Source organism: Patella vulgata, chromosome 2 (genome assembly GCF_932274485.2).
Source record: "Patella vulgata chromosome 2, xgPatVulg1.2, whole genome shotgun sequence".
NCBI classification, from domain to species: domain Eukaryota; kingdom Metazoa; phylum Mollusca; class Gastropoda; family Patellidae; genus Patella; species Patella vulgata.
The window spans coordinates 8,193,274-8,220,543 of NC_065880.2; the positions used below are offsets into that span (position 1 = coordinate 8,193,274).

Consider the following 27,270-nt stretch of genomic DNA (forward strand, 5'->3'; position numbering starts at 1 on the left):
TAATCCGACCAATATTTAGCTTTGTTACACGGACCAACCCAAAGACCACTCGCACCAATATTTAGCTACTACGACTACTGATACTTATAAAAGAGATTTACGTCCGCGTCCACAATATCATGTAACTTTATCTAAACGATTTCATCATCTAGGCCAGTGTTCGCACGAGATGTCTCTCTCCGGGGGTTATTAGTCGACCCCTAGCATTATTAATCGACCCCTAGCATTATAAATCTGTCTGATCTAACAATATCATCCCGTTACTAATCTCCAAACACATTTACTCAACTCCAGACATTTTCAATTACACCTTCAATCTAGCGTCAGGCTTCCACACATCATAGCCAAAATATCTAGTTTATTAGAGCCATTTTCCCCCCACCTCCCTCGAGATCTAGCTTCATTTAATAAGCTAGAAGACCACAAATATTACACGAGTCGAGACAATAGATGACTGGGTAATTGTGTCTAACCTTTCCTCGTGAGATTTACACTAGCGGTTTGGAGGCTGATTTACGACTTCCCGTGTGATTGTCATTGATTGTTGGAATGAATTGTGGGATTGTTAAATGGAGTCTGGTGTTGGTGTTCGATATGATGTAAAATGTTTAATCCACAGAGAGATAATTATAAGGACGACGCATGGTGATTTAAACATTATAACACCCAGTGTCGATTAAAGGGACAATGCCGATAAGATTTTGGAGAATAAAACTTCTTAATTTTGTGTTAAAATCCATTAAATCCCATACCTAAGGGCCGAGCAACTAACTCAATATATGTGATACGTTTTCAAACTACTTAAACGCGTCAGTCTTAATCTGGAAATGGAGACCGGTGTCCCAAGCTGTATTATGCGGTGTCTGGATAAACCAGACTTTTATTTTATAAAAATAATGTGTAGGTGAAATTTACCTTTCTTTATCAAGTACAGCACATTGGTCATTCACTGTATAGACCTCTAAAGGAACGGGAATCGATTACCAGGTCACCCAACGAAAACATTGATCCGAAATCTTAAAAGGGTTACGTGTCCGGATAAGCAGTTTTGACGTTCACGTCCAAACGACTCAATATTTTGAGCTGAAATTTTGGGACAAGGTAAATACACCATCCCGCTAAATTTTATACTTACTCAGACTTTTATTTTTGAGACGCTTTTCAAATCGGGATAGTCCCTTTAAGATAGTCGTTATATATGTCACACTGTTACCCTACAAAATGCTTAACTCAGAGAGGAATAATTATAACTAGGATTCGTGGTGATTTAAACATTGTAATTCCCAGGGTAGATATGACATACTGTTACCCGACAAAATGTTTAATTCACAGAGAAATAATTATAAGCACTAAGCATGGTGATTTAAACATTATAATACCCAGGGTAGATTAAAGGGACTATCCCGAATTGAAGAGTCTCAAAATTAAAAGTCCGAGTACGTATGAAAGTTAAGCGCCAAAATATAAAGAAATGGTGTATTTACCCTGTCTCAAAATTTCAGCTCAAAATATTGAGTCATTTGGACGTGAATGGCAAAACTGCTTATCCGGACACGTAACCCTTTTAAGATTTTGGGTCAGTTCTTTCGTTGGGTGACCTGATAATCGATTCCCGATCCTTTAGAGGTTTATACAGTGAATGACCCATGTGCTGTACTTGATAACGAAAGGTAAATTTCACCTACACATTATTTTTATAAAAATAAAAGTCTGGTTTTATCGAGAAACCGCAATATACAGCTTTGGGCACAGGTCCCCACTTCCAGATTAAGACTGACGGGTTTAAGTTGTTTGAAAACGTATCACGTATATCGAGTTAGTTGCTCGGCCCTAAGGTAGAGGATTTTAAGGGCTTTTAACACAAAATTAACCAGTTTTATTCTCCAAAATATTATCGGGATTGTCCCTTTAGGATAAGGTTATATATATAGCAGTAGTTATAGCACACTGTTGCCTGCTGAATGGTTAGCGTGTACGCGCTGTATCATAAAGTCTGTCATTGAGTCAACTGGCGGGGTTTCGATTCCCCGGTTGTACGTGACAAGGAGTAGGGTCGCCTGTCCAACCTCGTTGGTTTTCTCCGGGTCCTCCGGTTTCCTCCCACTGCTAAAGACCCCTACGCGCAAGCGAATTATTGAAATAAAATTAAACCATATGTTAGTCCCGAAATGACCTAGTTTGTGTCGAGTGGACGTAAAACCCCATTTCTCTCTCCCTCTTTATATATGCCCGTCAACTACTACACAGGATCTCGGTTTTGGTCCTATCCGAAGTACTGGGCGCTTTTTCCGTTTCTGCTCCATTGCCAAGGGTAAAACAAGGATGCAATATATTGCGAGTTTCCCCTGATCCTGTTAATTCATAATAATAATTAAAGTCAAACGGGGTGTTGGATTTCTCTCTTTAAATAGCTCAGTGTGTATGTATGCCTACGTAATTGGAGACGATGATGGCATCATGCTTTGTCAACTGTCAAATTTCCCTAACAGGAACCTCTCAACCCCCCCCCCCCCTCTGCAAATATTCCTGGATCCGCCCCTGCACTTATAATATTAAAACAATGTAACTGTAACCCGATTGATATACAAAACAAAAACAGCACATACAATCTAAAATGTCTAAAAGCAGGACCTAATCCTGTTGTAAAATAGCAACCCTTTCTTGCCTGTGTATTTTCTATATGATGCCTGACATCTGAATTACTGCAAAAAAGCAAAAAGCCGACTTCGATAAAAAGACAAGCGGTTTTACCATGGTATTGCGAAAAGTCCATTTTGATGTTGACGTATGTAACCGTTCTCCAAGGGGATCAACAAATCTTCAACAAGAATAGATATTAAAAAGGCATTAACACACATAAGTCATAGATATTAAAAAGTCAATTACACACAATAATCCCCGGTTGACAATCACGTTTATTGTATGACCCCCCCCCCCCCCCAAAAAAAAAGTCAATTACACACAATAATCCCCGGTTGACAATCACGTTTATTGTATGACCCCCCCCCCCCCCAAACCCCCCCCCCCCCCAAAAAAAAACCCACATGAGCCAAAGATCTGAAAAATCAGTGTATGACGTACGAATGAAATGAAAAGGGGTCTAACGTCCTACTGTTCTGCTCCGACTGGGCTAGTGTGCTATAAGGGAAATTTTGCCCGGGTAGCGCAATATGGCCTATTATATCGAATTCCAACTGCCAAGGGATCTTTTACGTACACGCCAATGTATACACTGGTCTTCGGCTTTTCGTCCCAACTGAACGACTGGACAGCTGTCCTTATCAGTCCATCCGTCCCGCGACACTGACAGACATACGTCATACAGTGTGCTGTGAGGATACTTTTGCCTGGACAGCGGCGGTACGGCCTATTCTTATATCTAATTCCAACTGAAAAACAAGAAAGCAAGAAAACATCGGGACCCAAGGACTCAATGAACGTCACTGCTTAAAATGGGACCCACAGTGGCTCGCTGGAGGTCCAAAGTTCGATCCCTGTGTTTACCGAGAAAGTTAATAGGGGTTTGCCGGCGTGGTTCCTCCTTGGCAGTGGTACAGGACCTGGCAAGCGATAACATATAGTCGTTCGGACAGTTGGAATTCGATATGATAGCAGGCCGTATTGCTGCTGTCTGGGAAACACCCATAGCATGATGTATACCCGTCTTCATTAGCCCAGTCGGTGCAGAACAGTAGGACGTCAAACCCCATTTTATTTCAGTGTTTCATTTCTGCTTAAAATGTCGCTACTTTAAAAGACACGACAATCAATGCCTGATTTTAAAAAATTCAGTGGAATTCGATCACGTGCTAACCATTCAGCCATCCAACCCCCGTACGCCTTAAAGGAAATTGAGATGGGTTTATTGTCCCACTGACTCAATGACAGGCCTTATGATACAGCGCGCACGTGCTAACCATTCGGCCATCGAACCCACGAACAACATTGACCACTAGATGATAACTCTAACAAATAGACTGGCATTGGAATGATTTTATTAAACTGTCGTCGCTTCTAGACGAATTATATCATTTGAAATAGTTCCAATCTGTACGTCTGACGTATACCGCTATCAATTCAAAATAAGATTATACCAAACCTAATCTTCGATGGGACAGTTTCTAATTGGTTTTATTTATGACAGATTGAGATTCTGGCCCTAGACAAACACATTCTTTGAAATATATTAATTCCGTTATATGGACAAATGATCATCAATTTCCCCATAGGACTACCACCGGACAGGTAATCTTTGGTATGTCAAAATCTTAATGGTTTATTTCAGAATTATATCTTTTTTATTCGATTGAGATATCTCCGTTTTGATATGTTACAAAACAAAAAGTATTTTATTTCTGTGGATAGTAGAAGCTCGAGTTTAAAAGCTTAATAACCCAATTTACACGGTAATGTGGAATATATCGTTACTAAGCAACAAATAACTATTATAAATGAAAATATACGACACTAATAGATCAAAGTCGTCAGTTTATATACATAATGTGTATTCGTTAGTTAAAATTGTTAGTAATCAGGCATTAGTTATTAAACATACATTATGCAAGTGCTAAATCCGCCTATTGCAGGTCTTTCTTTAGGACTGAAATGTTATCTTAATTATTAATTAGACATTTACATATCCAGACCGTAATCAACTCTCGATGGCTTCGATAGCCTGCGATGTTTATTGGGTTAGGTTTCGGTTTGCTATTCGACTTTCATTCATAATTTAATCATGAAATGGATAATCAAGACTATGTTTTTTTTTATCCTACCGACTTTAGTAATGATGATCGAGGCAAGATCAAAAATTCAATCGCTATAATCTCGGTTCATAGTGGATAAATTTAACTGAAATTTTCAGCATGTTCCCTTTACATTATCTATTTTTCCACTATTATAGTGAGAGCTGTCAGCTCTTTATCTAATCTTCCATAATGTATGTTTAAGTTAGTGTTTAAACTGTTAGTAATCAGGCAGTAGTCATTAAGTAGGTGTTTTGTCACAAAAGTGTTGAAACCTGTGACTATTGAATGTCCAGGTTTCTGTATTCAATAGTGATGGGTGTTATAAATAGTCACGCTTTTACATCACTATTGACATCTTTTACAGCTAAGTACACACCTAGCCACTTTCTATGCATACTAAACATTAGTTTAGAATACTGACCACTTATATGATTTAATGACAAAAATTGTCAGTACTAAAAAAGAGAGAGGGAGAGAGAGAACGTTCGAGAACGGGGAGATAGAGAGAAATGGGGTTTAACGTCCACTCGACACAAACTAGGTCATTTCGGGACTAAAATATGGTTCAATTTTATTTCAATAATTCGCTTGCACGTAAGGTCTTTAGAAATGGGAGGACACCGGAGGACCCGGAGAAAACCCACGAGGTTGGACAGGCGACCAAACTTCTTGTCACGTACAACCGGGGAATTCATTATTAAAAGACCTAGCCTCATAGTCAACGGTATCAGTGTTAATTGTTTCATATATTTGATATTTTCAGGGGCGTTGTTTGAACCAGAGTTTGAAGGACAGAAACAAGCGTTTGAGTGGGCAGTAGAGCAGATTAATTTACGAACAGATATTTTAGGTGAAAGTCTGGTTCTCGATGATGATCAGATTGTCCAGGCACAGGATAGTTTTGGTGCCCAGAGAAAAGGTAAATAATAGATTTTTTTTTGCGCCCGTCTCTATTTATTTTGCTGACACAAGGTTTCGGTATAGACGAATCGAACATCAGACTAAATGTACTTTAATATATCGTTTTGAATTTACAAAAGGTGAATAATATAACAATATCACAAAACCCTTAAAAAAGCGACTGAAATTCCCTAATTAAACACTGGTTGTATATCAGATATCATATCCTACGTGATTGTAAGACAACCCCTACCGTCTGATAAATATTAAATATCAATAAGGGACCGGAAGTGTCTTTAGAGGGTTTAATATGGCGTCTTAGTTTACTGTTTCCGTTGAAGAACAGTCGTTAAATAAATGCCGGGATGCGTGACTGTAAGATGTTCCCGCAGAATTCTTGTGTGTCTGATGAATATTAAATATCTATAATGGACCGGAAGTGTGTTTTGGGGTCGTTAAAAAGAGCTTCTTGCTTTATTGTTTTCGTTAAAGAACAGTCGTTAAGTATAAAGGAAATGCCGGGATGCGTGACTGTTAGATGTTCCTGCTGAATTCCTGCGTGTCTGATGAATATTAAATATCTATGAGGGACCGGAAGTGTGCTTTGGTGTTTTATAATTATGGCGTGTAATTTTCGTGAAACAATCATCACAAATAAAGAAAATGGTGGCGGACGTGATTGTTCGACATTGTTGGGCAAATTTGGGGATGTGTAACATTTCCACCATCTTCTTTCAATTTTTGAATTGCTAAAATATCTAGTTATTAAATTTGTCGTTTTAAACAATATCACTTATTCTTTTAAAATAGAGTATTTAATATATTTGTTAACATTGAATCCAGGTGTATCACGTTATACGCTTCACCTGTGTAATTAGAGACAGGTAGATCAAATAATGTCATTTACCTTTATAAAATAGATCGATTGTAATTCAAAATAACATCCAATAATGATGAACTTGGTTCTGAAATCTTGATGTTGCAGATAATATTAGTAAGAACAAAAGAAACGCCCCATCCTTACCCCAACAATAACTTTAAAAAGACGCCCAAAACTCAAACCACGATACATGTAATTGATTCAAAAACAATGATATTATATGTAAGGCCATGTGATGTTAACGTTATATTTAAGGCCCCGTGTGTTACAGTTATATGTAAGGCCCGTGGTTTTACAGTTCTATATAGGGCCCTATGCATTACAGTTACATATATATGTAAGGCCCCGTGGTTTTACAGCTATACGTAAGGCCCCTTTGTTTTTACAGTTATACGTAAGGCCCCTGGGTTTTACAGTTATATGTAAGGCCCCTGGGTTTTACAGTTATAGTTATATTTAAGGCCCCGTGGTTTTACAGTTATATGTAAGACTCTGTGGTGTTACAGTTATATGTAAGGCTCTGTCGTGTTACAAATATGTAATGCTCTGTAGATAATATTAATAAAAACAAAATAAATACCCCGCCGCTATACAACAACGTAACAAAAAATCACACGCCCCCCCCCCCCCAAAAAAAAACCCAAAACAAACCCAAAAAAAACAAACAAACAAACAATAGGTTGAGTTTAATAAAGACTTTTATTAAGAAATGAAATTAGTTTTAATTGAAGTTTCTTCACGTGCTTCCTCGAAATTTCACGTTAAATTATACATACAACTATATCGTGACTAATTGGTATCATGTTGTCATGTCGTGGTGTCGCTCTTCATACGGCGACATCACGAAGGGCGACATTATGAAGGACGACACAATACCATTCAGCCACTATACATAACAGACATACAGAATACAGACGATTATGATTGTTTCAACAATGGCGTAAGTAATGTATTGACGAAATGCTTTTCTTCTTGGTAGTAGGGGAGAGCGGGGTTGGCCGAACGACGGGAAGGTCCGGACAACCCTTATAGCTTTAATCTTCACAATGCTATTTGTTTTCTGATTGGTTAATTAAATACTAATGATCTCATCTTGTAACATAGAAAACACTTGGCAGAAATAAACATTTAAATGTACATGCAGATAACCTTTTTTCTATTTTTGACAAAGTTGATGTAAAATATTTCTAAAGTTAAATGGTTAAATAAATTCGATGTTTAAAGAGGTTTTTTTGTGTTACGCTGTCAACTCTTTTTTCATTCGCTAATTAATGGAAATAGATTGACAATTTATCATAATATGATAAATTACCGCCATTATGTTTATTTACAATAAACATTTCAACATGTTATGTTCATTGTAAATAGCGGTGGGGTGGATGGCTGAATGGTTAGCGTGCGCCTGCTGTATCATAAAGTCTGTCATTGAGTCGACTGGCGTGGTTTCGAATCCCCGGTTGTACGTGACAAGGAGTAGGGTCGCCTGTCCAACCTCGTGGGTTTTCTCCGGGACCTCCGGTTTCCTCCCACTGCTAAAGACCCCTATGCACAAGCGAATTATTGAAATAAAATTAAACCATATGTTAGTCCAGAAATGACCTAGTTGTGTCGAGTGGACGTTAAACCCCATTTTTTTTCTCTCCCTCTCTCACTCTCTCATTGTAAATAAACATAATGGCGGTTTACATCAGAATTGTGGGTTTTGGGGTACATCCGGACACTTGTCCTGAATTACCCCACAATCATCCGGATGAAACAGTTAAGTATTTCAAAGAGTCAGATTTGACAAAAAAAGAATAATGACTGGCAGTTATGGGGTCCTTTAGGTTTACTGAAATTACGGGTACTGCTTTACTTCCATTAAATCAAAATCTGTCAATTCTCCTGAAACTCTTGTCCAGTAGCAACAATTGGATGAGTTATTACTACAAATATGGTCTGTCATTTGCTGGAATAAACATTCGCTAGCTTTTTCGATGTAAATTATGGATTGATGTCATACCTAGAGAATAGCAAGAAGCTTTGAGGCTTTCGAATTATTAGTTCATTCCTTTTTGAATACGTTCCTTTATTTCCAGCTATGTTAAAAAATATGCCTCAGATAACACTCAGCTTTAAATATATCATTACTGTGTTAACTTTACTGTTAACAGAATTTTTTGAATAAATACAACCAAACTGTGAAAGAACTTTATTTCAATTTGCTTTTGGCCAATTCTCCTCCATTTGTCCAAAGTACCCCCCCTCCCCACACACACACAACAGTGAGTGGTGACCGGTGTCTCCCTGCTAATGGGGTAAATCCGGACATTTTTCTATCCACCCCCACCTCCCACCCCACCAAAAAAAAAATGGTCCAACACAAAGAATTTTACAGCTACAAAGCTCTATCACTGACTAAATACAGCTTATTTTATTTTCCATTCTTAAGTTGAGAGATGAGACAAGTGCATTAGTATAGTTGCATAAATGTGGAAAAAACCCAAACAAAAGTGTCTGAACCATCCCCACTCTCTCCTATGGGGATCCACGGTGGCTAAGTGAGTAAGACGCTGGCTCGCTAGCCTGGAGGTCGGGTGTTAGATCACTGCATTGGCCGAGAAAGTTCTTTGGGATTTTCCGACGGAGGACCTGACAAGGACAGCAGTCTAGTCGTTCGGATGGGACAAAAACTGAGGTTCCGTGTATACATTGACGTGCACGTAAAAGATCCCTTGGCAGTTGGAATTCGACATAAGAGTAGGGCATTGTGCCGCTGCCCGGCAAAATTTTCGGTTATAGCTCAATGTATGGCGTTAAACCCCTTTCCATTTCATTTCATTTCCTAACAGTACAATATTGGCCGTTTGGAATCTGCTTCCACATTATTGATATCGCAGACAAGATCTAGGGGAGACTGATACTTACCCCATCTGTTCATTCGCGGCCTATTGCCATAGATGATTCCCTTTACTATTTAAAACAAAATAATGGACTCTTCCTCAATTTCCGGTGGATCATTATATTTATCAGGATTCTATTATTACAAAAATGACATGAATTTGGGTTTAACGTCCAACTGTCTTGCTCCGAATAGGCCAATAAAGATGGGCGTGCGCCATACAGTGTTGTATGTTCTATGTGTGTGTGTGGGTGTGTGTGGTCGAGGGGCGGGGTCTTGCCCGGACAGCGACACTACGTCCCACTATTATAACGAATTCCAACTCACAAGGTTTCTTGTACGTGCACGCCAATGTGTACACGGAACCCCGTCTTTTCATTCCACCAGACCGACTATACGTTCTTTGCCAGGTCATCTGTCCCGCACAACTGACCAAGGGCAATTATTACAACGGGAAATTCCGAGAACCTTTCTCGGCAAACATCTGGACCGAAGCCGAGTCCTTTTTGTTAGCGAGCCAACGTCTTACGCATTGAGCCACCGCGGCTTCCTCTACTAATACAAATATTACAAACACCTGTAGGTTAAACAGCTAATAAAACAGGTGTGTCACATTTTAACCAAAACAAATATTGCCTTTTATCAATTATTAACAATTGAATTATTTTCACCTGGACACCATTACTGTGTTTTTTAGTTATGTGGAGGTTAATATTTGTTTGAAATGTTTAAATTGATATTATATGTGTACTTTAAATGTTTTTTGTCTGTTAAGCTAGGTTCCCATTATCACGATTCGTGCAACGATTGAAATCGTGTTGATCCTATCAGAGGGGGGTTGGATTGCTGAATGGTTAGCTCGTGTGCGTTGTATCATAAAGTCTGTCATTGAGTAAATTGGCGTGGCTTCGAATTCTCGGATGTACGTGACAAGGAGTAGGGCCGTCTGTCCAACCTCGTGGGTTTTCCCCGGGTCCTCCGGTTTCCTCCCACTGCTAAAGACCCCTACGCGCAAGCCAATTATTGAAATAAAATTAAACCATATGTTAGTCCCGAAATGACCTAGTTTGTGTCGAGTGGACGTTAAACCCCATTTCTCTCTCTCTGATCCTATCAGGTCTTATCATGTATTGTGGTTGATCGTATCGAAACGTATCCGAACGTATCTGCACGTATCAGCAGGGATCAGATCGGGGACAATCCTATCGTAAAGCATCGCACGACAGTGTGAACCTAGCATTAGTCCACGGGTCCGACTGACATCGATTTGACCGAGTTATACCGTCACGTCCAACAAATTATTTATACATCGATCGAAATATTTTTTCGGTCAACAGATATTTTGTTTAATTTAATCGTTAATTTTAATATTTTTCAAATGAAATTTTAAGTGTTTATTGTATATTAAGCCCGCATCACATAGACACCAATTTGACCGACTAATACGGTGTTGTATGGTTGAAAAAATTATTTGTGAGAGATAGAGAAATGGGGTTTAACGTCCACTCGACACAAACCAGTTCATTTTGGGATTAACATACAGTTCAATTTTATTTCAATATTTCACTTGCGCGTAGGGGTCTTTAGAAGTGGGAAGAAACCGGAGGACCCGGGGAAAACCCACGAGGTTGGACAGGCGATCCTACTCTTTGTCACGTACAACAGGGGATTCGAAACCACGCCAGTTAACTCTTGGCAGACCTTATGACATAGCGCGCACGTGCTAACCATTCGGCTACCCCCCCCCCCCCCCGCAAACTATTTGTTCGTTCAAAGCACAATGATTATGCATAGAAGTTAGTATTTACGTCGGGTCGAACTCTTTTTTTATGACAGAGTACACTGGTGGATCTCTGATTTTCATTCCATCCGAAGGAATAGATACTTTTCAATATCAAGCCTACGTTCTGAACCAGTGACAACGGGAAATCAAGCTGGAACTGTCTCAGCCAACACCGGGATCAAACCAAAGACCCATTTCAGAACATAGTTTATTTAACCAATAATAGCTTGATTTATTTACGGTTTCATTTATGCCATTTATCTTTAAACATTTTTCGTTTGCTTATTTTCAGTATGTCGAATGGTACATCAAGGTGTAGCCGCCATTTTTGGTCCCATATCAAGTCTTTCCGCTGCGCATGTGCAGTCAATGTGTAATGCCTTCGAGATTCCCCATTTACAGTGGCATTGGGATCCCCGTGATTCGAGGGACTATTATTCAATTAGTCTGTACCCCAACTACCTGACGTTGAGTGGAGCTTATAAAGATGTCGTCAAACATTGGGGCTGGGACGAATTTACTGTTTTATACGAAGACAACGATGGTAAGCATGACAGTGAAATGAAATGAAATGGGGTTTAACGTCCTACTTTTCTGTTCCGACTAGGCTAATGAAGAAGGACATACGCCATACAGTGTACTATAAGGGAACTTTTGCCCGGCCATCGGCACTATTGCCTACTTTTATATCGAATTTCAACTACCAAGAGATCTTTGAAGTGCACGCCAATATGTACACTGACGAGATTGTGGGTTAGGGTTAGGGTAATGGCTAGGGTTCGGGAGAGGGATTGGGCTAACCCTGTTAAAATCTCGTTACCTTTGACAAAATCTGCAGTTGGCCTTAATTTTTAGACGTAGACGTGCAGAAAGCTAGGTGGATAATCCCTATTCATTTCATTTTAAAACTTAAATATAAATTCTAATTCTTTAAAACATGGTATAAATGTGATTATAAGGCGTATTAAAACCGATAATTGTGTTTAGATGGTGGGTGAACCGGCTAATTCCTGCATCGTTGAGTGTCGAGATCTCTCTGACAAGAGGTTTAATGATGTCACGTGATGAGTTAGAAGGCGAATAAATAGCTAAATTCCATGGAGGAACGTAACACGATTGGATTACTTCATGACAGCAAATCACTCAAAATCTCGCGATTTCTGTACATTAACGAGATTTTAAATTCCCTGAACTATGAATATCTTCTTAGTGAAGTTTTATAGCACGTGGAAAGTTGACACATTTCAAACCCCATTGAGTATTAATCAAACAATTTTCCCTCTTATCCGCTTGTTGCCTTCTACTTCAGTTTTCCACTTGATATTCGAGAAGGGTTTTTTGTCTCGATCATACGGTCTGTGTATTCTATGTAAGAGAATGTTTGAATAACGTTCGACTTGGTTTTTTCTTACTACATTTGGTTTGTATCTTTGCGGCCGTAAATAATTCAGTCTGAAATTGGCGAAAAATGAAAATGTCGAATTGATTAAAGATATCTATCCCTTTGATTTGGTGAAAAAAGATTGTTTATTAAATTAAGTTAAATCTTTATGCTGGCGTGCACACGTCTAAGAACCCTTGCTGGTTGGAGAGAGAGAGAGAGAGAGAGAGATAGAGAGAGAAATGGGGTTTAATGTCCACTCGACACAAACTAGGTCATTTCGGGACTAACATTGCGGTAGGTGTCTTTAGCAGTGGGAGGAAACCGGAGGACCCGGAGAAAACCTACGAGGTTGGACAGGCGACCTTGCTGGTTGGAATTTGATGCGTGGGTGTAAACACAGAAACGAAATAAAATGAAATGGGGTTTAACGACCTACTGCTCTACCCCGACTGGGATAATGAAGACGGACATACGCTATGGGGGATATGTGGGATATTTGCCCATACAGCGGCTCTTACATCGAATTCCAACTGCCAAGGGATCTTTTATGTGCACACAATGTGTACACTTGACCTCGGTTTATCGACCCATCCAAACGACTAGAGATCTGTACTTGTCAGCCCTCCGTCCACGCGGCTCTTGCATCGAATTCCAACTGCCAAGGGATCTTTTACGTGCACACAATGTGTACACTGGACCTCGGTTTATCGCCCCATCCACACGACTAGACATCTGTACTTGGCAGCCCTCCGTCCACGCCATATAATCGCGATGAACTGTCTCGGCCAACACCGGGATCGAACCCGCAACCTGCAGACTAAGGAGCCGGCGTATTACTCACTTTGCCACCGTGGCTGCCTGGCGTTTGCCTCTATTCCTAGACCCAGTTGGTGCAGGACAGTGGGACAATAAACCCGTCTCAATTCCCTTTAAAACGTACCTTTTATGTATTCTTTCCGACATGGTTTCCCCTTGTCATTGATGCAGGACGGGGGCCTGACAAGGACAGTTGTCTAGTCCTTCGGATGAGACGAAAAACCGAGGTCCCGTGTATACATTGGAATGCACGTAAAAGATCCCTTGGCAGTTGGAATTCGATATAAGAGTAGGCGATAGTGCCGCTGCCCGGGCAAAATTTCCCTCATAGCACACTGTATGACGTATGTACGTCTTCATTAGCCCAGTTCGGAGCAGAACAGTAGGACGTTATAACCCATTTCATTTCTATTCCTGGACCCAGTTGGTGCAGGACAGTTGGACAATAAACCCATCCCAATTTTCTTTAAGGCGTACCTTTTATGTATTCAGCTATTCCAAAGCTACTCGTTTTTGAATATCAATCGTCGTTTTTTTTACAAGTTCCACACAAAGTAATTATATTTTATTATTCTCGATGTTAAGGACCTCTGGTTTGTTTATGGTGAATAATTCAAGCTATTTCAATATCGTTTGACGTATTTTTCCTCTTCTCTCGAGACTCAAGTCAAAATATTGACGTTAAAACAAGAAAGAACGGACGAAAGGAAAAGATAATAAAAGTGGTCTTAATCCAATTATACAATTCATTAAGTCTGAGTTGATTTTACAGAATAAATAAAAATGATTCTGCCTGTTTTATATTCCTTTGACAAGAGTAGAAAAAACACGGATGTTCCGTATCAAGAATGATTTTTTTTCGAATCAGGCAGCGAACACATCGGAGTATTGTCATGTAAATGATAAGGATAAAAAGCGGAAATTGGGGAAAGCGGTATAATGACTTCTTTTCTGTTCTCCACTTAATGCCATTCAGTGGGAATAGATAAAATAGTATTTTATAAGCACCTGTTTTCCTTGTCTGCGATATCACTTCTGTGGAAGCGGACGTTAAATAAAACTATTTCACACACATACACACGTATGCATTAACCCAGTCGGAGCAGAAAAGTAGGACGTCAAACCCAATTTCTTTTCATTTGGCACTTGTTTTCCTCTCTCATCATATTGACCCTTAATCGAAACCCCGCCAGTTGACTCAATGACAGACCGTATGATACAGCGCGCGCGTGCTAACCATTCGGCCATCCACCCCCCCTTCAGAAATTTGGCAACATATTTAAAGATGCGCTATGTAAGAGCTAAATCTGCTGGTCTTTATTTTGGCTTCGTATGTTATATAAACTAGGGGGGGTTGGATGGCCGAATGGTTAGCACGTTCGTGCTGTATCATAAGGCCTGTCATTGAGTCAACTGGCGTGGTTTCGAATCCCCGGTTGTACGTGACAAGGAGTAGGGTCGCCTGTCCAACCTCGTGGGTTTTCTCGGGTCCTCCGGTTTCCTCCCACTGCTAAAGACCCCTACGCGCAAGCGATTTACTGAAATAAAATTGAACCATACGTTAGTCCCGAAATGACATAGCTTGTGTCGAGTGGACGTTAAACCCCATTTCTCTCTATATATATATAAACTATTTTTTTAGACATTTATTTACATGCCAAGTCTATAAACAACTCTCTAGACCATCGGATGGCTGAGATTTAAATGAATTCAAACACCCTCGAGATCTTTTAAAAATTTAACGATAAAGTGGATAATCGAGACTTAGCCTCGATTGTCAAGTACCGTTGCTACAATAAGAAAAACATGTGCACTACATTTCATCAAACAGTCATAAATTGACCAAGAATAAAGTAATTTGAATGCAATTCTCAGTATGTTCATTTTTCATTATCTGTGAACTGTTATAGACAACAAGACAACAACGAAAACCTGACAATGACACGGATATTGTAATCCACAACAGAAAAATCGGTTCAGTTTAAAGCGAATGGTTCTACTGCTCGGTACATTCCCGAGCCCATAACAATAGCGTGTAGGAAGCGGTGCAGACGGGACGATGGCCACGGGCATCCGTTGCATGTACATCTAATTGGCACACCTAACCTTATTAATGTGGCTGATTTATATTCAATTTGAATAAAAAGTTTTAAGCATACTTAAATTTTCCGTATTAGGCCCAGTCCGCGAGTCTTTGGGTCATGCTATCACCGAACCTTTGCACGCTACTAGTCTGTAATGAAAAAGGAGATTTCGCTTAAAGTTACAATTTCATATTTTTCAGTTATATTTTTAAAATGTATTAAAATAAAGCCCTAAAATAGAGGGTGTCTATAAACAGTCCTACCTTGTTAAAGAATAATCCTATTAATCCTATAATTCACTATTGCCTGTTAAGAAATTGGCTAAAATATCATTTTCAACTTTAAATTCAAACGTTTGAAGATAGCTATTCCATGGTGGGGAATAGGAAAACAAGGGAGGTAATTGTGTTATTATTTCCGGTGTGAAGATTTTTAAATGTTTGAAAGATAACCTATGATCGTATAATAGTGAGTTGACAACCTATTGAGCAAAAGACATAGAAATAATTATGTTTTGACATTCTTGGAAAATATGAAATTAATTGTAACTTTAATTTGTATGTGGAATGACGATTATAGATAATTCTCAAAAGTAATTAAAATGATTTGTCCTTGGGTTAATTCATTCCATCTGTATTTGTATTTCAGGTCTCACCAGACTACAGGAAGTGCTTAAGGCACCGGAAGGTAATACAGCCAAACTGACAGTGCGCAAACTCCACACTATAAACAACGATTACGTGAATTTATTTAAAGATTTAAAAGAGAGGGGAGCTTTCAGAATTATTATTGATTGTCACGTGTCAAGAGTAAAGAAAATTTTACATGCAGTAAGTTCATCTTAGTTTTCATTACAGTTTCTAGTTGGTTCATTCCTTTTTTGTAGCTCTATCGTTCCTTATGTTAGCTGTATCATTCCTTATGTTAGCTGTATCATTCCTTATGTTAGCTGTATCATTCCTTATGTTAGCTCTATCATTACTTATGTAAATCTATCATTCTGTATTTTCCTTGGATTTAGCGCCACCATACTTTTACCCCTACTATACTTTTAGCTTACCATACTTTTAGCGCTATCACACTTTCAGCGCCAACATACTTTTAACCCTACCATACATTTAACCCAAACATACTCTTAACGCCACCATACTTTTAACCCTACCATATCTTTAACGCAATCATACTTTTAACCATATCATACCTTTAACCCAAACATACTTTTAACCTTAAAGTTGCAATTGCAAATTTTCAAGTTATATTTTTAAAATGTATTAAAATAAAGCCTTAAAATAGATGGTATCCATAAACAGTCCTACCTTGTTAAAGAATAATCCTATTAATCCTATAATTCGCTATTGCCAGCTGAGAAATTGGCAAAAATATCATTTTTAACTTCAAATACCAACGTTGGAAAATGGCTGCCCCATGTTGTCAATAGCAAAACAGGGGAGGTAATTGTGTTGTTATTTCCTGTGTCATAGATTTTTAAGGGTGGGAAATAATGCCCATGATCGTATAATAGTGATTTGATAACCTATTGAGCAATAGACATAGAAATAATTATGTTTTGACTTTCTTAGAAAATTTGAAATTCTCGCTTTAACATACTTTTAGTGCAAACATACTTTTAACGTTATCATACTTTTAGCGCAAACATACTTTTAACCCTAGCATTCTTTTAACCGTACCATACTTTTAGCGCAATCATACTTTTAACCCCATCATATTTTTTATACGGCCACATTAAAATGTTGTTTCATACTGTCGTCACCCATATCTGTCGATCTCTATAAATATACTGCCCCATTTATTATCCGATTGACTTGAAATTTATATTTATGGCAACCCAACCGTCTCGTTATATATAGATTATTAATATCATTTTCCTTTATATTATAGGCATTAAAGGTCCACATGGTATCAGAATATTACCACTATTTATTTACTACATTAGTAAGTTATTGCTTTTTATACGCCCACTTTGAAATGTGGTCGTATATTGTTGTCGTCCCGGTCCGTCCGTCCGTCCAGCGTCCACAATTGCTTGTAATGCTAGCTTATATTCAAATCCAGAGTTCACAAAGCATTCTCAGACTCAAGTTAAGAATTTACCCAAACTTGTATTGTCTTATTTTAACTAAAATACAGCCCTTTATAAATCTTTTGTTGTTTTAATGTATCAAATAAATCAAAAGTTTTGTGTTTCTGGATCAAAAATACGAGGTATTTCTCATCAACAGTGATTTCAAGTTAAGCAAATTCTTAACTTAAGTCTAAGAATGCTTTGTGGACTTTGGGCCTGATATTTTCTAGACTTGACTATTGCAATGATCTACTTGTCGGCATACCAAAGTATCAAAACCAACGACTTCAACGTATTCCAAATACAGCTGCTAGCATTGTGAATAGAAATCCACCTTCTCATATCTCTTCAGTATTGAAAAAACCTACATTGGTTGCCTGTTCAAGCCAGGATCGATTTCAAAATATTGTCTCTTGCCTATCAGTGTCTGGTTGGAAGTGCCCCGTAGTACCTGTGCGATCTCCTAAATTTTTACATCCAATCTGACAGTTACGATCAATTAATCAGAAATGATCTTTGTGTTCCTCAGTGGAAGTTATTCGGTGGTCGCGCTTTCCATGTCGACAAGGAGTAGGGTCGCCTGTCCAACCTCGTGGGTTTTCTCCGGGTCCTCCGATTTCCTCCCACTGCTAAAGACCCCTACGCGCATTTCTGAACTAACACATGGTTCAATTTTATTTCAATAATTCGCTTGCGCGTCGGGGTCTTTAGCAGTGGGGGAAAACCGGAAGACCCGGAGAAAACCCATGAGGTTGAACACGTACAACCGGGGATTCGAAACCCCGCCAGTTGACTCAATTACAGACCGTATGATACAGCGCAGCGCGCACGTGCTATACAGTATACATGTTATAATTATAGTGTATACAATGAAACATGTCATAACCACAGTGCAGGAAATGGAATATTTCATACATAATCATTTCAATGGAATGTTATAATCATAGGATATACAACGGATTATGTCATATTCATAGGGTATACAACGGAGTATGTCACAATGGAATGTCATAATCCTAGTTGATACAATGGAATGTCATAATCCTAGGGTATACCGCGGAGAATGTCATATTCATAGTTTATATAATGGAATGTGAATTCTAATAATTGATTTAGTACAGTTGGTTTTATCTAGACTATATAAAAACACAAAAATTTTCAAATTCTACGTTTGGCCCTGATCACATTAAATATAGCAAAATATTGTCAGTTTTGTGTGACCCTTCTCGTCAATGGGTGATTATGCTCTGTCCCGTGCACATCAGTCCCGTGCACATCACCCGCCATCACGGTGGCTCACTAAGCATGAGGGCCAGGAAATGTTCCCTGTCTAGTCCTTTGGATGGGTCAAGACACGGAGTCCCGTGTACACTATTTGCAGCACGTTAAAAATCCCCAAAGGGCAAAATTAATTTAATTCATCTATTCGTTAGTGAAAATCTGTGTATGCTTGCAGGATTTAGGGCTGGTTGATCTAGAAGATTATAAACACGGAGGCGCGAACATCACGTCGTTTAGATTAATAAATCCAGATAGACGAAGGGTAATAGATGTAAGAACGGAATGGTTATTAGAAGAACGAAGATCAGGCAAATCACCTTTAATGGGACAAGCTGAAATAGAGGTAGGTGTAGCTTATTGAACTAACGTTATTCTAACATCTGAATTTTTGATTAATACACACAGACATTCGTTATTTTCGAAAAATTCTACACTGTAAATAGTATCAAAAATAAATAGCCCCTTCAGATGGTACCAGTTCTGATACACTGTATGTAGTATCAAAAATACATATAAATAGCCCCTTCAGATGGGCCAGTTCTGATAAAGTGCGCCGACTTTTACATTGCTTTGTTATTTTGTATTAATAAACTTTGAATTTGAATGCTCTTTATGATCGATGATATTATATTTTATTCATATTAAGTTAAAAAAATGCATTTCGTCAAATTTAAATAAACATCCAGTCTTTCTTACTATAATAGTTCAAAAAAAGAAAATATGAAAAATGAATATATTGGAAAGTTCAGTCAAATTACTTTATTTTGAGCGAAGATATGAGTTTTTGGCAAAAAATAGCCGATTGTCAATTACAATTCACATGATAATAAACGACGTCTCAGTTGTCAGTCCCTAGTTTAACGTTAACCGAGTGCATAGCACGGATGGTCTACGTCATTCAATATCTAAGCCACTCGATGTCCTAGGGGGTTGATTATAGTCTTGCATGAATAAATGCCTACATGATAATACATGTAACATTTGAAGATGGGGAGAAAAAACCTGCCATGCTGCATCTTAAACGTTTTAATCGATTTAACCTCTTTCGGCATCGATAACGTATCTGATTTATAGCTTGGATGCTGTTCTCTCTTTTAGTCAAATACAACAGTACGATTGGGTGTATCATGGATCAATCAATTCAACCTCCTTCGGCATCGATAACGTATCTGATTTATAGCTTGGGTGCTTACAAGATTGGCACTGTTCTCTCTTTTAGTCAATACAAAAATTACGATTGTGTGTATTAGTGATTTCAGATTGTGTTCGCTTGTTTCATATAATAACAACGTACTGTTGTATATATTTTTGCTGCTGCTGCTGGATTTTTAGGGTTTTTCTAATACATCTATTGAGATACTGGTATGGTATTTGATAGTTCTATAAATATAATGGTAGACTCGAACAATTAGTATAAGTCTTCTGAATACACATTTAAAACATCTCATTAAATAATAAATGACATATGCCTTCTGTATGCACCATCTCATGAAATAATAATTGACGATCGATGCTGTATATACTATGAGCAATTACTGTGTGGCATGATATCTATATCACAAAACGCAGCAATGCCATTTGGTTTAACAGATGCGCCTTGTACTTTTCTAATTGTATTCGACAATGGTATTTGCCATCTGCATGTGTTCTGTAAAGGTATTTGCGATTTTCGCATGTAAAACGAACACATTGTTCCCGTCTACCATTAGGATTTTCTAACATTTTTCATTAAATTCTTGTCTTCCATTTTTCTTTATTCCGATCTTTTAACGTTTTTCGTCAATCTGTTCTTTGAATGGTTACGTTTTTCTACTACATTCTTTTTCAATGATATGTGTATGGGTGATTACTTTCTGTTTTATTATATTTTTGGCATGGTTTCGTAGAAAAATGAATAACATTAGTTTTTCTTATTTAGAATTAGTCTATTTATTTTACCAGTTTAATTATTATATTAAAAAGAAGAAAATGAAAATGGAATTTTCGCGAAGAACGTAAACAGTATTGCTTTTTTAGATCTTTATGTAAACATCTGATGGATTGTGGAAATAGTCGCAATCTTCAGAAACTGCGACGATTAGTGCTTAATAATAAGGACAGCTCAATGTTTTGTCATAAGTCACGAGAATTAAACAGGGCAGCCTACAATGTCGCCAACAGTCACGTACCCTAACCTTATTTACATCTGAGCGACCTTGACAAACATTGAGCTGGCCTTAACAAATATATAGATTTAGCTTACTTCTACACATTATAGCTTACTATTATAAACAACTTATATAATGTCATGTGTCAATGATCAATTGTAATATTTTATATACATGTAGTTTAAACCAAGAATCAATTCATCTGGATTTTCCGACGTGGTTTCCCTTTTGACATTGGACCAGAGGGCTTGACAGGGACACGTGTCTATTTGTTCGGATGAGATGAAAAATCGAGCTCCCGTGTATATATATTGGCGTGCACGTAAAATACCCCTTGGCAGTTGGAATTCGGTGTAAGAATATGCCATAGTGCCGCTGCCCGGGCAAAATTTTCTTCATAACACACTGTATGACGTATGCCCGTCTTAATTAGCCCAGTCGGAGCAGAACAGTAGGACGTTAAAGCAAGAATCGACCACTTCAACTTTTGCCATAAAGAAATGAAGTTATCCTTTCACTCATTAGCCCCAGTCTCCATTAGCCCAGTCGGAGTAGAACAGTAGGACGCAAAACCCCATTTTATTTCGTGGAATTTTAAAGTCGTAGTATCTTGGATATATTTGTTATGACAGGTTGAATCAGATGTTAAGAAAATAGGCCAACGGTAGACTAAACAGCGAATTAGCATAACTTTGATTACTCACTCAACATTCCTCCTCTGCAGCTTCTCTGATAATTTCAACCTTGAGATACAATCACCCTAATTATATATCTGAAAGGATTATTATGCTCTAAAAGTCATGATGGCAGTTTTTTTCTAACTTGAGACTCAATATGGCTATTTTGTTGGTTGAGTAATGGTCGACGTCATTATAATTCTTCTTGTAAAATTACCCTGTTTATCGAAATGAAATGAAATGAAATGGGGTTTAACGTCCTACTGTACTGCTCCTATACTGGGCTAATGAAGACGGGCATACGCCATACAGTGTGCTATGAGGTAAATTTTGCCCGGGCAGCGGCACTATCGCCTACTCTTATATCGAATCGCAACTGCCAAGGGATCTTTTACGTGCATTCCAATGTATACACGGGACCTCGGTTTTTCGTCTCATCCGAAGGACTAGACAGCTGTCCTTGTCAGGCCCTCCGTTCTGCACCACTGACAAGGGGAAACCACGTAGGAAAATTGCTCTAGAAACAGTCTTTAATAAAATTTCAAAAGCAGGGCGGAATTAAGACCTATAGAGGCCTTAAGCACTTTGACAATTTTGGTGACCTATTTAAACAATGATAAACCATAAACAATTTGTTTAATACGCTTCTAGAGTTCCACTGAGGTTCTATACACGTCATTATATATTGAGAAAAAGAAGGAAACGATAAGAAAAGATAAAAAAAAAAAAAAAAAAAAATTCTTAATTAATTTTTAAATTAAATATTTTGAAATTCTGTGGCGCCCCCTTCACATGAAGCGCTAATCACGAGATGTAGACAGAACTTGGGCACGTGAGTGTTGCCGAGGATTGTGGGTTATGATAAGGGTTAGGGTTAGCTCTAAGATTAGGGTTAGCGCTAGGGATAGACTTAGGATTACGGCTATCTCTGTTTACATCAAGTGACCATGACCAAATTAAATATGGAAGTGGCCGTAATATTTAGATCTAAACTGTCAGGCTTTATTATACTTTGACCTTTGACCTTAAAGGAGCTAAATCGCTAATATTTGCAGTTTCTAGCGTCTGGTTATTCCAGTCTATTCCGCATGCTCTCCAGCTAAGATATGGCGTGACCGTTTGACATGAGATGTGGAATATTTCTTGCCTCGTTCTTTCTGGTCACGTGTTAGAAACGCACTACACGATTCGTGTACCTATGGTAAAATGTTTATTTTTTGTCTTAAATATGGGATATCAGAAGCCCATCTTTTCCCGGTAAGATCACAACATCAATATTGATTTGAATTGACAAAAAATTCGTGTTCTCATCGTGTAAGACTTTGGATGATATTGAGTTAGAGACTTAGCTACTTTAACACAAATCTAAAAGTAATTCTGTACTGAAATTTATGTTTTTTTCCCATTTCAAGACAGAGACAGCTTTAGTTTATGACGCAGTTCACCTGTTTGCACGCGCTTTGCACGAGCTGTCCCAGGCTCAAGACGTAACTACTAGTGCTTTATCATGTGATAAAGCTCAATCGTGGAACCATGGCAACAGTTTATTGAATTATATGAAATCGGTAAGTAAAACAAATTAATTTAGTAGTCAAGTGTTGTTTTGCGTAAGAGATAGAGAGAGAGAGAGAGAGAGAAAGAGAGAGAGGGGTGGGGTTTAACGTCCACTGGACACAAACTAACAAACTAGGTAATTTCTAGTCTAATTGGAGCCACGGTGGCTAGGTGGTTAAGGTCGGGTGTTCGATCCCTGCATTGGCCGAGAAAGTTCATCCTGATTTTCTGACGTGGTTTCTCCTTGTCAGTGGTGCAGAACAGAGGGCCTGACAAGAACAGCTGTCTAGTCCTTTGGTTGAAACGTAAAACCGAGGTCCCGTGTATACATTAGAATGCACGTAAAAGATCCCTTGGCAGTTGGAATTCTATATAAGAGTAGGCGATAGTGCCGCTGCCCGGGCAAAATTTCCCTCATAGCACACTGAATGGCGTATGCCCGTCTTCATTAGCCCAGTATAGGAGCAGAACAGTAGGGCGTTAAACCCTATTTCATTTCATTTCATTTCTAGTCTAACATATGGTTCATATTGGGGAAACCGGAGGACCCGGAGAAAAACCACGAGGTTGGACAGGCAACTCTACTCATTGTCGCGTACAAGCGGAGAATCAAAACAACGCCACGCTCGCGTTACACCCCCCACCCCCTCCCTTCCTCCCCCGATATGTGTAGTAAGGGAAAGAAGAAACCAGCTATATGATTGCAATCTCTTCTTCACAAAGGGTCATCTGTCCCGGTCATTGACTTGGATTAATTTTCAATTAAATGGGTTGTTTACAAATATCCCGCAAATGGAACATATGTACCAAATTCTCGAGAGTTGTTTAAGGTCTTTTCATGTTAATAAAAGTCTAATTGATAGTTTATATAACATTTCGGGCCTAAAGAAAGACCTGCAATAGGCAGATTTACCTCTTGTATAATGCATTGTTAAGTAATTTTGGATTTTAGTTTTTGGTACCAATAGTTGACTTTTAAGGTATGTGTTTTTTGTTCCTTGTATGTAACTAATATTAATCCGACGAAAATGTGATACCCAATTGCGTTTTATTTTGTAGATGAATTTTGACGGTCTATCTGGAAATATTCGTTATGAAAAAGGAGAGCGAATCGATTTTACATTAGATGTTTTGGAATTAGCAGAAAATGGTTTAAGAAAGGTAAGGTATTGCATGAGATATTGCTTCCACCAGTTTAAGTGGAAGACAAACTCTAGATTATTTAAAATATTAAAGCAAACAAAAGACAGAATATATTCTGAGTATGAAATCCTATTTTTCAAAATGATGTACTGTATATTTCAGATAGGAGCCTGGTCTAGAATTGAAGGGGTTAATATCACACAGGATTATGCAGTAAAGAAACAAGATCACGAAAAAGCCCTGGCGAACCACACTCTAGCAGTGGTTGTTAAACTCGTAAGCTGATATTGTATTATTTTAATGCCCTTGTCAGATCGCGGTGACGCCCTTACTGCACTACTGCGACCGTGCGCCGACCAGAAAAAGCACAAGGTTGCCGGCAAACGTGATCACAAGGCGAGGAAAAAATGTCCCAAAAATTACAAACTCGAAAAAAGCCGTGTTCTCGCAGCTTTCGAGGCCAGATCGCAGAACCTTGGAGTTTGTTTTGAACATGCTCAAAACAAACGCCGTGACTCGGGAGATCATTTGCGACAATAGAGACCACAGCACGATATCTACCGCCACCCGGGTCTGACGGGGTATTACAGAGGTATACTTACGTTTCGGCCACCGACGATTTAGGCATTAGGGACGACCTGGTTATGGTTAGGGTTAAAAATGAATGCGGATAAACGTCAAAAATTCTGAACTACATACAGATCGGGACCTTGACAAAATATGCAGGTAGCCTTAATGTTTAGACATTATCATGCCTACTGAAATTAGAATTCTAGCTGTCAGAGGTTCCTGTACTGTATACGGTTGTACACATGACATTGACTTTTTGTCCCATCCCAAAAACTTAGACGCGGTGTCTTGCCAGGCCCTCCACCCTGAGCCACTGATAATGCCTAACCACGTTGGGAAATCCGAACCTCTTGGTCAATAATCCTGTAATTATTCTGCTCTGTTGTGGGCATATACAAATTAATGGAATGGTCTAGAGTTAACATCTTGTCAACGCATGTCGGCGTTCTGTACTAAAGATTAGGACACGTGTTTATTGACGAGATTACGGGTTAAGGCTAGATTTAGCGCTAGCCCTGTTAAAACCTCGTTACCATGACGACATCTGCAGTTGGCCTTAATATTTAGACTTAACCTTTATGGCATAGTCCCGTCTTTATTATTCCGGTTGGTGCAGTAGTGTAATACTTAAACCTTATTTCCTTTTAATTTCAGGATGAACCCTACGTTATTAAAAGAGGGGAGGGGGATTATATCGGTTTCTGTATCGACTTGTTGAATATGATAGCCGAAAGAAAGAATTTCTCTGTTACAATACGGGAAGCTGATGCCTATGGTTCTCAGAAGAATGGTCAGTGGGATGGAATAGTTGGAGAACTAGTTGATAGGGTAAGCATAGTTTCCAAGCTGATTAAAATACAGATCTATATTTCGTTTCGTTTTTTATACTGTCGATGGCCTCTACTACACGAAGATCTGACCAGTTGTAGTGGCAGGTCGCGTCAGAGGTTATACGAGCTGCTTTTGACCCTATGACGTCAGACACTTGATTAACCAATCAGCGTTGCTGTTTCTAGTGGGATATCCACAGTTCCGTGCACCTCACGCCAGAAACTAGCCGTAACAGGCCGTTTCATTGGCTAGTGCCTGTTCTTGACATGTCGGGGGGGGGGGGGTGGATGGCCGAATGGTTAGCACGCGCGCTGTATCATATGGTGTCATTGAGTCAAATGGCGTGGTTTCGAATCCCCGGTTTTACGTGGCAAGGAGTAGGTCGCCTGTTCCCGCTTTCCCCCACTGCTAAAGACCCCTACGCGCAAGTGAATTATTGAAAATTAAATTGAACACTTATGTTACTCCCGAAATGACCTAGTTTGTGTCGAGGGGACGTTAAATCCCACCCCACATCTCTCTCCCCCTCTCTCTCTCTCTCTCTCTTGCTCTCTCTCTCCCTCGATTTCTTATTTCTCAATATAGTATATATTATCAACTAAATCATAGTTTATTGAAATAATGTAATAAGCCAACTATAGCATGAGTCTCCTGTGTATACTTGGCCCAGTTTCTAACCAAATTACCGCCCTTGTCTCGGTAGTTATCGTCGAATAAATGTTACTTTGACATTTCTGTAATATTTTATCTGTGTAAATCCTAGGTAAGATTGCCATCTATGAGGTCATGGATTCGACCCCGTTGTTATGGAAGACCAAACAGCTCTTTATTATTCAGTGTTGTTAATTCTTCGTTCTTCATATACAAATGTTAATTTTAGTATACAAATGTCGAAATACGACAATAAATGAAGAAATAAGACTATGAATTAAAAATTAAGAACATTAAATAAAGAGCTGTTTGGTCTTCCATACGTTGCTGGCTGTGGAAATTCCGGAGTGACTTCGTGTTGTCAGTCAGCCAGACCCGAAAGGGAACATCGTCTACTTATTTGGTCTCGGGTTTCGTGTTAGTCCCGAAATGACCTAATTTGTGTCGAGTGGACGTTAAACCCCATCTCTCTCTCTCTCTCTCTCTCTCTCTCTCTCTCTCTCAAAATATCTTCCGATGCATGGTTTCGTAACGTGCGTATATATTGACCATAATAATTACCCAATGCTATGAATCATCAAACTGTTAAAGATACATTCCCGCGTACAAACTGGGTGATTTAATGGTATATATGGACTAAAAACATATTCAAACTAATTAATTTGTCATAATTTTGCTTCAGATCCTTCTCAAACATTGTAATTGCCACGGAATGCCCTGCTATAAAAATTGGATCAAACCAGGTCATGTTTAGGTCACGTGACTTACCTCTCTCGGACGCCAGAGGAGAATTCATGGCATACATAAGACGATGTTGTCTTTAATCTCTTACTATTTATTACGAATATATCGAATCC

At 38.7% G+C, this 27,270-nt stretch overlaps 1 protein-coding gene across 2 annotated transcripts in view; it reads left to right on the forward strand.

Annotated features, from left to right (window-relative positions):
* Positions 1-27,270, forward strand: part of LOC126809967 (glutamate receptor ionotropic, kainate 2) — a 159,293-nt gene that overhangs the window by 114,071 nt on the left and 17,952 nt on the right. For both annotated transcript variants that reach the window (XM_050534845.2, XM_050534846.1), the window contains 9 exons: positions 5,512-5,667; positions 11,485-11,736; positions 16,125-16,306; positions 17,376-17,429; positions 19,016-19,183; positions 23,077-23,229; positions 24,278-24,379; positions 24,524-24,637; positions 25,586-25,759. In XM_050534845.2, coding sequence (XP_050390802.1) covers positions 5,512-5,667; positions 11,485-11,736; positions 16,125-16,306; positions 17,376-17,429; positions 19,016-19,183; positions 23,077-23,229; positions 24,278-24,379; positions 24,524-24,637; positions 25,586-25,759 — 1,355 coding nt within the window. The remainder of the gene's footprint in view (positions 1-5,511; positions 5,668-11,484; positions 11,737-16,124; positions 16,307-17,375; positions 17,430-19,015; positions 19,184-23,076; positions 23,230-24,277; positions 24,380-24,523; positions 24,638-25,585; positions 25,760-27,270) is intronic.